The 12,354-nt window shown below is 39.5% G+C and overlaps 2 protein-coding genes across 3 annotated transcripts; one reads left to right on the top strand and one right to left on the bottom strand.

The window, feature by feature from the left end:
• The first annotated feature begins 920 nt into the window (after positions 1 to 920).
• LOC129363133 (uncharacterized) lies at positions 921 to 3,674 on the top strand. Its single transcript, XM_055035005.1, has 2 exons — positions 921 to 1,284; positions 1,551 to 3,674. Exons 1-2 carry the CDS (start codon positions 1,093 to 1,095, stop codon positions 3,261 to 3,263), a joined length of 1,905 nt encoding a protein of 634 aa, XP_054890980.1. The 5' UTR covers positions 921 to 1,092; the 3' UTR covers positions 3,264 to 3,674.
• A 1,563-nt stretch (positions 3,675 to 5,237) lies between these two features.
• Positions 5,238 to 11,014, bottom strand: aimp2 (aminoacyl tRNA synthetase complex interacting multifunctional protein 2). 2 transcript variants are annotated; one of them, XM_055034972.1, is made up of 4 exons: positions 10,770 to 11,014; positions 8,787 to 9,005; positions 8,340 to 8,574; positions 5,238 to 6,039 (listed from the first exon to the last, which is right to left on the bottom strand). In XM_055034972.1, the coding sequence occupies exons 1-4, from the start codon at positions 10,893 to 10,895 to the stop codon at positions 5,651 to 5,653; spliced, it is 969 nt and encodes a 322-aa protein (XP_054890947.1). In that variant the 5' UTR covers positions 10,896 to 11,014; the 3' UTR covers positions 5,238 to 5,650. The 2 variants fall into 2 exon arrangements, with proteins under 2 accessions (XP_054890947.1, XP_054890948.1); XM_055034973.1 differs by having other exon boundaries at positions 10,881 to 11,014.
• Positions 11,015 to 12,354: the final 1,340 nt, after the last annotated feature.

Genomic DNA, 12,354 nt, shown 5'->3' with positions numbered 1-12,354 from the left:
CTGGTGCTGGTCCTCTGATATCCAAAGTAAAAATCTACTTAAATATCTGAGAGCTGCCTCAGTGATCATGGTGTTTACTCCACTTGGTTGGCCAGCAAAGTGGCCTGACCTGAGACTTAGTTTATGGGGTTTTGTTAAGAGGAAGATAAGACACCAGACTCAACAATGCAGATGAACTAAAAGCAACAATCAAAGCAACCTAGTTACATCTCAGCAGTTCCACAGGCAGATATTCTACATCTCACCATATGGATGAAATAATTCAATAATAAGGAAGGATCAACCAGGCACTGAGTGCCCAGAAATGAGCAGATTATTCAGAATATATTTCTTTGTAAAATGTTTATTATTATTATTATTATTATTATTATTATTATTATTATTATTATTATTATTATTATTATTATTATTATTGATCTTAATATTCTGATTTTCAGACAATGGATTGTATTTTTGATTTCATAATCAAAAATACAAAAATCTCCCCAAAAGCTTATAGAAAAACACTGCATAAGGTTGACTAAAGTTAGATTAACTAAGGCATCTTTTTTTTCTAAAAGAAAAGAACATACAGGCTTTAGTTTCAAATTCTGCACAACATGTGGTTAAAAATGTGACGTGTTATTTAGAATAAAATTTAAAACAAATAAAAAAAATTCTCCAATTACCAAATTTGCCTCAAATATCCATTTATTATAGATCATGTATTTATTCAAACGCTGTAATATTTTACCTTCTACCACCTATTGGTGGCAGTAGGTTGCTCCAACAAATAAGGGGGGGAGAAAAAAGGTGCACCTCAAAATAACAGATATTGACTATGACGTAACAACTGTGGGCCCGTTTCGTTGAGGCGCATGCGCACTTAACCCACTTCAACATTGTGCTGATGCGCTCGCGAACGGGAAGATGACGTCGGCGTCCTCCCCTTCACCACTTGCCCGAGCAACATGGAAACAAAGGCCTGCCCCTTTTTTCACGAGGATTTCTTCGCAGCCAGCGTTACTTTACGTGTAATCAAGATTACTAAATCGGATTACGATACTTTTTTCGTGTTTTAGCTCGTCTTTCGCGGCAGACGGTGCGTCTGAAATGGATGCGGAGCAGTGCGATGTCAGCGGGGAGACTAAATCGGCCATCAACACTTGGCGTTATCGCCACCATTTCACGTACAAGGCTGATCAGGGGAAAAATATCATCGTCCAATGTAATCTGTGCCTGCCGAGGGTCAACCTGCTTTCCACGTCGAAAACCTCCACGTCCAACCTGAAGAAGCATTTAGACGTAAGTTAGATAAACGCAGCGTGAGCGTGAAGATCTCCAGCCCAGTTTGTTTTCAGGTTTAAAAGCCGAGTAAATGAATGAACTGCTCTGCTCATGAATAACATTACACATGGTCCAATCATGGCGCTGTAGACTCCTCCAAGACAATAAGGCGGCTCCTTGTTCGATAGTTTTGTCGTTTTGTTCTTGTACTGCGCAAGTTTCTAAAGTTGCGCAAAGTTATGTTAGACCCACCCTGAAACATGTCTTTGTTTTGTTTTTTTCAGAGAACACATCTGGGCTGTGAAGCAAGGCCTGATGCAAAGAGGGGGAGGAAGAAGGAGGAGTACAACGGAGAGGAAAGCAGACACTGCCAACTGAAAAAACTCAAAGCAGAGATCATCTCCAAATGTCTGACCCAGTCCAAGATTGATGATCTCATCTTCAGCTTCATTGTGGAGGATTGCCAGTCTTTCTACGTGCTGGAGCAGCCTGGTTTCCAGAGGCTGATCACAGGTTTGACAGAGGGGCTAAAGGTCATGGACAGGGTGACCCTGTTCACCAAAGTGGACCAAGGCCTCACCAGAATGCGGGAGGAGCTGCTGGTCAAGCTCAGCAGCATCCAGTACGTGTGCACCACAGCAGACATCTGGACGGCCAACGACAGGAGCTTCTTTGGCATTACGTGCCACTGGATCGATCCGGAGTCACTGGAGAGAAAGTCTGCCGCTCTGGGGTTCCCGCGGTTGCAGGACACCATCACATACGACTCCATCGCTGGGCGGATACACGACACCCATGTGGCGTACAATATTGAAACTAAGGTCCAGACCACGGTCACTGACAACGCCAGCCCTTTTGCCAGTGTCTTCAGAGAGTTTATGGCGGACAGTCAGGAAAGAGATGACGACTTTGGGTTCTTCGAGAATGTGAGAACCATACTGGAGGGTGAGCGAGAGCAGGACATGCTCTTGTTCCTGCCTCCGGTGCAGCGGTGCGCGTCTCACGCCCTGGAGCAGATCATCACTGAGGACTTTTGGCAGGGCATTTCGGAGGGGCCCATGTGCCAGCTTCACTACAGCTCCATGACCAAGGTGTTCTCCATATGGAACAAGTGCCACCATGTCCAGGTGGGAATGGAAGTGGCAGAGGAGATCAGAAAGATGCCGCTGGTCGTCCCAGCTGTCGTCCGCTGGAACGTGGAGTACTGTGCCGTGCAGAAGATCATCTCCCTCAGTGAGCGGGAGTTGACGGAGCTCTGTGCCCGTCTGGAGGTCAACCGCCTGCAGCCGGAGGAAATGGCCTTCCTCAAAGAATATGTGACTGTGTTCCACCCTCTCGCATTCGCGCTCGAACTCTTCCAAGCGGAGCAGAAGTGCTACCTTGGTCTTGTCATCCCAACCATCTTGAGCTTGAAGAACAAGCTAAACGAGCAGAAGGATGCAGCCAAATACTTTGGCGACATCGTCAACAGCATTGCCGTGGCCATCGATGTTCGATTTCAGGAGTTTTTCTCCAACAACGAGGCGAAGATTGCCACAGCAACGACCCCACAATTCCGCCTGTGGTGGATGGCGGCCTCCGAGAGGGAGGAGATGTGCTCCCTGCTGGCCACCGAGGCCTCCCAGATGGAGCCCCGCGACGTGCCCGAGGCCAACACCAGCCGCAACCTGTCCACGATCAAATCCGAGGACGACTTCTTCAGCTACGGGTCGGCGAAGACCTCCACTCAGAACCAGCAGCGAGGAGTGACGGAGGAGATCCGCAAGTACGTCGAGGGAACGGGGAAGAGCCTCGAGTGTCTGCAGGATTTCCCAAGAGTGAAGCAGCTATTTCTCAAATACAACACCACCCTGCCTTCGACGGCTCCCGTCCAGCGCCTCTTCAGCCAGAAGGGCAACCTCATGACCTCGCAGAGAAACTTTCTAACAGACGACTACTTCGAACGCATTCAGCTTTTAAGATACAACAGCAGCGTGTGTCCTTTGCTAACTGAATGACTTTTTTTTGTCCTGACCTTTCAACTTGTGTGAAATCAAATCATAATGTGCTAAATCATGACTGAAAATAACAAAACATCTCATTTCAGGCAATTTAGCCTTGATATGTTTTTTTTTTATTTTCCTCCTCTCCTTGTTTTTTTTATTAGTGAAGCATACTTCTGCTCCTCCACAATGGCCTAATGAAAAGAAAATATCTGATTGACAATCATTACCACTGACATTCAGAAAGAATGAGCCCACAAAAAGCATCTTCCTTTTGTTCTGTTTTTATGATTTTAGAAAAGCCCTAAACGCTAAACTGAAAGGATTTTGTCTTTTGGTTGGGCTATTTTTTTCTACAGCTGTTCAGTACGAATGCATCTTGATCTGTATGTTTTATATGGTATATAAAAAGGCAAACAAAACATATTTGAATGTGTCTCTGCTTTTTTTTGTCCCATTTGAACTAACAAAAAGCAATGAAGCCTGTTGACTTACAGTTTCAGTTTTAACTCTCTCTTGCTCTCTTTCTCTCTATATATATAAACACATACAAGACTGAATTAAGAGTTTTGCATTTCCACCAAGACAGCAGCTATTTTAAATGAACTCTGCTAATTCTGCCAAAACCGATCAAATATTCAGCCAGAATTGCCCTAAACACTTATGGATGAGCAAAGACTGTAGTCAAGAGGTGACTTAATGAGACATTGGACAGAGTATTTGGAAGGCTTTAACTTTCCATGTCAAAATCAAAGTTAAAATTGTGTTGGAAAAAAAAAAATCTCCAGTTTAACATGACATTCATATCCATGGTGAAAGTTTCTGTAAAGAACTGTATTTGTGCAGCTTTGGCTTCATCAGCATACACTGATTGGTGTTCATAGATGCCTGTATGTATAAGCAAGATATTCACAGATAGCAAAACTCCAGTGCTGCAGCGTCTGAAGTGTATTCCATGCCGTGTGCCCAGATGTCAGCTAAGAGCTCTCGTCTTGTCAGACAGCTGCCTAGAGACCAACAGGAGCCTGTCAGAGAATACAAACACATTTCTGCGCAGGCTCTGAACGGACCGAAGCTGTCAAAAACAAAACTCTGGGGAGAATCCAAAACCATTCCACAGAGAGAATGGGAAATCATAGTTTTAGGTTGTTTCTTTCAGTGTTATTGCATACAAGAATGTTAAGGTATGCAAATTCAAGATAAGTCCCTAAACATATAGCAACCACAGAGGATTGGACAGACATAGGCATGGACTGCTGAGAAACTCCACTTCTGAAAGTGAGGCAGGATTTTACTGCACACATCAGATGATGAGAAATGAATAAGTAACTGAATAAGTAACAAAAGTTAAACAGATACTGATTTTATTTTCCAGCAGTTAGCACCTCCCCACACTGCCAAAAAATACATTATCTGGTTTAATGATCATGGCATGTGTTTAATTGGCCAGCAAGCAGAACTGATCTAAACCCCATTTGGAATCAGTGGTTTGTCAAGATACCAGATTCAACACTGTAAGGCCAAAATAAATATATGTGCCGAGCCAAAGAAGCCATTAAGTCAACCTGTACTTTTACACTGCAGCAGAGCCACAGGTTGACTTTTGCAAAGAGCCCCAAAAAAGTACTGCATGCATATTCAGCACAGCATTAAATATAGGAGTTCCACATTATTGAATTACTGAAATAAAATACCCTTTTTATAGATATTAATTTACTGAGATTCCCCTGCAACTGTTGGAAGTTCCTAAGGTTTGGTGGAGCAAACACTACTCAGTATTTTCTTACCTTTCATTTCATTCCTTGGTCATCATTCAGCAGCGTATTGTGAAGTACATAAAGGTGTTAAATGACAAAGTATATTTGGAAGTATACTTTGAGTCAATCTATATTTCTGCTCCTTTTGGGCAAAGATATGAACTACAGAAATAAACATGTTTCTTTCTTAATAACTTAAATAAAGGGAACAAAAAGGCAAAACAAAGCCAAGTTTAAAGTTTGATCCAAATTTAAGTCCTTTAATGTTTTAAGAAAACAAATAGTATAAAGTATTACCTGTGAAAAGACCTAGTCACACCCCACACATTAACACACTTTTTGAACAGGATCATGTTAGGCACAAAGTTGGAGTAGGGTGTGTAGTCATTGTGTTTGTTTTATTACCTCCCTCAGTAATTAAACTTAATTTACCAAGTGCTTGTCTATGCAATCCTCTCATGCTTCCCCCGTTTAATTAAAGCAGCCTGGCAGAAATAAATACTTTAACATAACTTTACCCACCGAGTCTGCCAGTACACTACAATAGGGTGGGGAAGAATTAGAAGAAGTTCAAGACATAGCTGAGATAATTTTTTATTCTAATGCCCCTCTGCCATGTTGCATGTGGTCCCAGAAAAGCCCTGGTCACTTCAGGAGGAGCTTGGCAGGACCAAAGTGGCCCAGGTTCTCGCAGGACTTGATCCAGCGTTGAACGTTAGCGGCAGTGGCGGACGTTGAGCCATTCTGTGACAAACAGCAATAGCAGGCGATATCGGCCAGGGAGAACTCCGGCCCACAGAGCCAGGGGGCACGACCCAGAGCAGAGCCGAGGGCCCGCAAGACAGCGGCCCGCTCCTTGGTGCTGCCGTCCGCCAGCTGGTAGAAAGCCGTGTCCACCCAGCTGTCCACCAGCGTAGCCACAGCGGGGTCGCTGGGGTAGGGGGCGAGTAGCTTGAAGAGGAAGCGTGCTACGTTGGCCTCGCCCTCAATGGGACACATGTTGCGGACGCTGAACTTCATTTCCAGTTTGGGAACTGCAAACAACATGTCGAAAAAAGAAACATACAGGCTTTTCAATAAATCCAATCATCACCAAGAAAGCAATTAATTTCAGTAATTTAACTGAAAAAGAGACGTTCACATGCATTAAAAACAGAGAATGGTAAATTATAATATCTATTTATTAATTTTGATGAGCGATAACCGTTCATTAAAATTCTAAATTCAGTTTCAAAGAAAATTTGAAAATCAAATAAAATGCTTTCTGGTTGAAATGTACGTTCGCATATCAGATGAACACCAGCATCAGTGTTGAAGGCATGAAGGCAATCTCAGGTTGCTCAAGATGTTGCCTGTGCACCTCTTTGTGATCACACTTTTTCCTTCCATTCAACTTTCCACCCTTCTTATGGAGAACGTCAATGAGTGTCTGCTGGACAACTGAAGGCAACACGCCTCCTCCTAGTTTTTCTTTTCATAATTTAACTGAGAAAATGAAATTGGACTTATTAACCATAATCATTGCAGTCACCAGAATACCACATTTAAAATGTATCCGTAAGTAACAAATCTATTCCCTTTTTTAACTTTTAATGACAACACTTATAGGTAAGAAACAACATACAATATTCTGCCGTTTTCCTCGTTCCACTGCTTTCAGGTAGTTTTGTTCCTGATAATTACAGCCATCGAGCAAATAAAGTTACACCTCTTAATCACTCCACAAAGCAGCTGAACACCTACTTGAAAGCTCATGTCTTATTGTTTCTTGTAATTACTTTGACCTGGTAAATAGTACGGTAATGAAGTTTTATAATATCAGACAAGCTGAGCAGCAATCTGCCCACATGCTTTCACATGAAATTACATCCAAATTAAACAGCTTTGATGTGTATTAAGCCTGAGATGAACCACGCAGGCTTAGATAGATGGATTTTGGAATACTATCATGCATTAATGCAGAATTTAAAATCATATACACTGTTTTTATTCATTTTACTTTTACTTAATACATTTTCTGCCCTGACATTTAAATTACATATTTTACTGCCAACTTAGTTTTATGAAATGTGAGCTGCAAAATCCGTTTCCTATCCCAATGGAAAATGGCAACAGAAAAAAATATTAACTTTATCCCTGCTTCCATTTTGCTTTGTTTTTCTGGTGTTTTCTTGGTCTTTGTGATGTTATTCCCTAATGCCCTGTGAGAAACCTGCGAGGCCTTCACAACACAGTTAAATACACTGAAATGTATGGTTATGACAAAACGTGAAGTTCAAAAGGTATGATTACTCTTGCAGGGGACTGTAAAAACTCTTCACATTGCAAAAAAAAAAAAAATTTGTAGCTGCATGATAAATTAGAATTCACCATTTATCATATTTGGACAATCAAAGAACGTGATATGACAAGTTCCAGTCTCTGACCAAATATCTGGCTTGCTAAATTTAATGAAGGAGCCAGTTGTTGACTTGAGATGTCAGGAGCAGTAGCAGCTAATAAGAAACAAGAAATGAAAAGAATACTACAGCCAACAAATATACAGCAAGGATAGAGTGAATAAACCGTGGACCCAGAAAGCTGTTTCCTATGTGCAATAATATTACAGCCTCAGAGGCATAAACACGTGTAAGCAAAACAAATTAAATCTCAAAGAGTTGCATGGATGATGGTGTATTTATTTAGTCCTAAACACATAAATAACATTTTTGTGCAAGAGAACCATAGATGACAAGAAATAATAAGTCAGGGGCTTGTGAGTGTCTTCAACAAGGACGATAAGGAACTAAACTTTATTGGTGGCTGGTCTGTAGGAAGCTTTTTTCAGTCCGTTAACACTCGCACAAACAGATTTTGAGTGATAATAGGGCAGGATCATCAAGAAGAAAATGGGGGGAAAAAAACGGTATTTTCAGGTCTGAGCTTCACAAAATCTCTAAACATTGTATCTCTACAAGACCTGCACAATGTGCTGCAGTCATATCAACTGTAATATTACTGTAATATCAATAAGTGTAAAATGGCAATACCAAAGGTTTTCTTGGACGCAATATTTCAAGTGTTGTGCATGCAAATTCAACATGCCAACAATATATTTTGCAGGTTTAGTAGACTTTCACAGCATTCTATTCCTACACCTGTTGTTCACTTTTAGAGGAAGCTAAAGTTCAGAAAAACAAAAAGCTCATTTTGACAGATATTGCAGTCATACCATTGAGAAATAGTATTCCAATTCATCTTGTGCAGTTTTGATCTCTAGCCAAATAAAAGAATAATCTTGTAATCTGAACCTGGCCGAACATAACTATAATACACCAGCGTCAGTGCCCCTTACCATCCTTCCATATGAGGGTGAAGCCCAGCTGGAACATATGGCGAGCGTAACTGTCTGCGTGTTTGGGACCCAGGCAGGAGAGGAGCTGTGGCGGCACGCTGCTGACCGAAGAGTGGACGTGGACAGTGGAGAGAACCTGATAGTGCTGACACAGCAGGCTGTGGAGAACTAGCAGGGTGAGGGGAGGCTGTGCAGGGTTTGCATTTATGACAATGTCACGGAGAGCGCCCAGGTCCTAATTGGACGAAGGAAAATGTGTAATAAGTCGATTTCTCTATTACAGTTAAAGAATTACAACAACCACAAATGGGAAACTGTCTGTCCAAATCTTCTAATATATCAAGACTACTTCCGATATAAATAGGGGTTGTTAGTTAGTAGTCTTACGATTTCTCCAAAATATAAAAGCCCTAGCTGTACAGGCTATAACATGCATCACTTCTGTACCTTCCCCAGAAGTTTGTCCAGGTTTTTAGTTGCTTTAAAGATGTCACAGCTAGAGCTCTGTGAGGAGAGGCTGCTGCTGACAGTCACATCCAGATCTGCATCTGGAGTCGTCACAGTCTTGGTGAGGCCTTCCACTGCCGCTTTCAACTCGTACAGCTTCCTCATAATCTCATCCTGACGCGCCTCCAGAGCTCTGACTGCTGGGTCCACGTCGCCATTCTGGGAAGACAGAAAGATCGAAAGACAGTTTAGATTTACACAGCTGAAGTGACTGCATTTAACTAATACATTAACATGACGACTAACAGTCACAACAAATCCCTAAATACATAACTATTAAAAAGAAATAAAAAGAAGAACAACTTTTGCATGCCTTGCTAATTACCTGATCCAGATACTTTATGATTTTGTAAGGGCCTAATTTTTTGAAATATGTATCTAAATAAATAACACATTTCCATTTTAGAGTTTCCATTATAGGAAATACTAAATAGTTATTGAGGGGAAGCTTTAGATGCTACTCATTTGCTGGTCAGAAAGGAAAAGAAACACTTGGATATTAATGCGAAGGAGCACTGAGGAGGTTTTGCTGACAACAGTAAGTTGGGTAAACTGCTCCACAGAGCAACACTGATAAACTACGCAGCAGCATTTACAGGAAGCTTTAACTATTCCATCAAAGGAGTGGCAACAGCTTCAGGAAAAATAAATGCTTCTCCGCCATTTCAGTGAAAATAAAATTAAACTATAAAAGTACTTTATTTAACACACTGTTACATCACAAAATGTTGTGTTCTCCCTAAGGAAAAAAAAAAGAATAGATACTTACATAAAGCTGTGATTAGAACAACCATAGCAGGGAGGTAATGTTTCAAAAACAATTTGAAAAATAATGCCAAAAGATTTGAGTATTACAATGTTCAACACTGTAGTCTTGGAACATTTTCTCCATCAAGTCAGGAAAAAAAAAAACATGAAACACGGAGACTTGTTCAGAGTATTCTGCAAGTCAGCTGTTCTACCTTAAGAGATGCATCTTGTGACTAAACCTGTTCTACTAAACCAATAACAAATTAAATAGTGTGCCAAAGATCAGAAATGATACATTCTGTTTGTCTTTAGTGATGGACTATTGGTTTTAAGTCACTAAAGGCGTTCATTTAAACAATATATATATATTTTATTAAAGATTATATATATATATATATATATATATATATATATATATATATATAATTAAAAGATAAAATATCCTTTAATAAAGATATAAAAATAACATCTTTATTATTTTAATAATATATTATTAAAATAGTAATATCTTTATTAAAAGATATTATTATTATAATCTATAAACTATATAGATTATATATAATCTATATAGATTGATTATATCGATCTATATTATCTATATAGTTATATAGATTGATTTTTTTCTGGTAGTATTTCTACAACTATTTAAATAAACGCCAATCATAGTCATGATCACAGGAAACTTCCATTGAGAGATTTAATATTGAGCAGAAAAAAAATCTCAGCCAGCACTTATCTTAGTGATAAGATGCAACAAAAAAACACAATCTGTGAAAAATCTCATCTTTTTGACATCAGCAGCTCAGCATCCCTTTTGCAGGAAGTGATTATTTCTTAGTGGGCCAAGTTAAATCGAGGCAGTGACGTTTATCATTTTCATTGTCTTAAAACCACACACTAAGTTGATCTAAAAGGTAGATTTTTCTACCACCTTCAGTCTCTAAGGTTATTCATTTAGCTTTTGATAATACTTCAATAATCTCATGACTATGTAGAGCACTGCTTGCATCAGCCAGATTTGACATATTCACAGTCATGTAAGCTCAGGAAGCTAGCATGGCTAAAAATAAACAAACTTTTACCAAAACATAACAAGGGGGAAAGGGGGACAGTGTTATTATTGAGGCTTGGCGGCTCTAAATCCTGACTGAAATTAAACCAGTGAGCGGTTACCTGAAGCGCATGGTCCGAGCTGCAGCTGTTCTCTTGCCTCGTGTGGATATTTGGTAACTTGTACATGCAGGTGGGCAAATCAATCTTTATGTCCGGAGAGACGGGCTTTACCTGGTACATGGACATGGCGGAGCACACTCGGACCGGTGCCAGGGACAAACACTTAAAACACTAAACACTGAAACCCAATGAAGAGGTGTGACGTTGACAGGCAGCGAAGTGCTGCTAGCACGCTTGCACCGGAAAGAGAGGCCACAGTGTCGTCACATCCGGCGAAAAAAAATAAAATTAAATTAAATAAAACAAATAAAATGTATTCTTTTTTAAAATACAAAAAATTGTTTGAATTTTTATGTAACAGTATACAATGTTGATTTAAAAGTAATAACATTTATTTTTCTTTGATTTTAGTAATGAAGTACTTCTTGAAATCTCCAAACATACTAAAAAATAGAATACGTGTTTCCATGCGCGTATTTCCCATTCAATTCCCCCCCTTAACCCCCCCCTCACCCGCCCTCCCTGTTTTATGTTAGTAGTTTCATGAAGTCAGAATTTGATTGGATGCATCTTTACTCAGAGTCATTCACATCTAGGACTTTACATAAATGTTATTTTCAGAAGGGAAAAAAAAAAACATTGAGATGAACCGATCAGAGACAGGAAGTGCTCGTCCTCAAGAAACAAAACATTTTCAAGTACAAAAAAGGTCATCTTTGTCTTTGAAAGAAAAAAACCCCTGAAGTTAGTTTCTGGTAAAAGGGCTGCTTAAGTGAGAAGCAACTGATTGCAATACCTGATATAATCAACAAATTATAATACTATGTAAATTCTGGCATTTAAAAAAAAAAAACATCATTAAGAACATACATATTAACACGATAACAAATCACAACATATTTTCAAATGTAAATGTTTTACAACTCAAAGCATTTGAAACCAATACATAGAGCAGATACAAACTATGTTCTTGAACATCAGTTTGGACATTAGTTCCTATTTATGGTATATTGCATATTTACTTGCAGTCCTAATGCAACAGAAGGATTCGGCATATTGACAAGGCTGTATACAAAAACCTTACTTCACTATAAACCATGTGTATCATTTGGTTCCATTCTGATTCTTCTTTCTTCAGTGAATGGAAACGGGTAGAGGAGTCAAAAAAAATCTAAATCTTTTTAAATGAATCTTTACTTAGGTTTTCAAAACACAAGAGGGCGCCATTTAATCGTTCAGATTATTTCCGCACACCAACAGTACCTGAGATTACAAAATAACTGGCAAATACAGCTACTTTCAAACCTGAAACAAATAATAAAAAATGGTTTAATATTTCTGTGTGATTCATAGTTTTTTTTTTATGTTATTCCACAATTGATACTTCTCTTTTCTCAAAATACAATGATTTTGATATGTGCATTCTTTACAATTGTGACCTGAATCCTTCTAAATGCAGATATCATACCTTCATTTCTTTGTTTTACATCAGTTGACATTACATTTAAAACAAATTTTCTGTCCTAAAAACAGAATGAGACATAGTGAGCCTTTAGATCAGAACACTATTCTCCTAAATTAGGAT

Source organism: Poeciliopsis prolifica, unplaced genomic scaffold, assembly GCF_027474105.1.
Source record: "Poeciliopsis prolifica strain line A6 unplaced genomic scaffold, Auburn_PproV2 SCAFFOLD010, whole genome shotgun sequence".
In the NCBI taxonomy this organism is placed as follows: domain Eukaryota; kingdom Metazoa; phylum Chordata; class Actinopteri; order Cyprinodontiformes; family Poeciliidae; genus Poeciliopsis; species Poeciliopsis prolifica.
The sequence above is the reverse complement of the archived record's forward strand: the minus strand, read 5'-3'. Positions and strand labels throughout refer to the sequence as shown.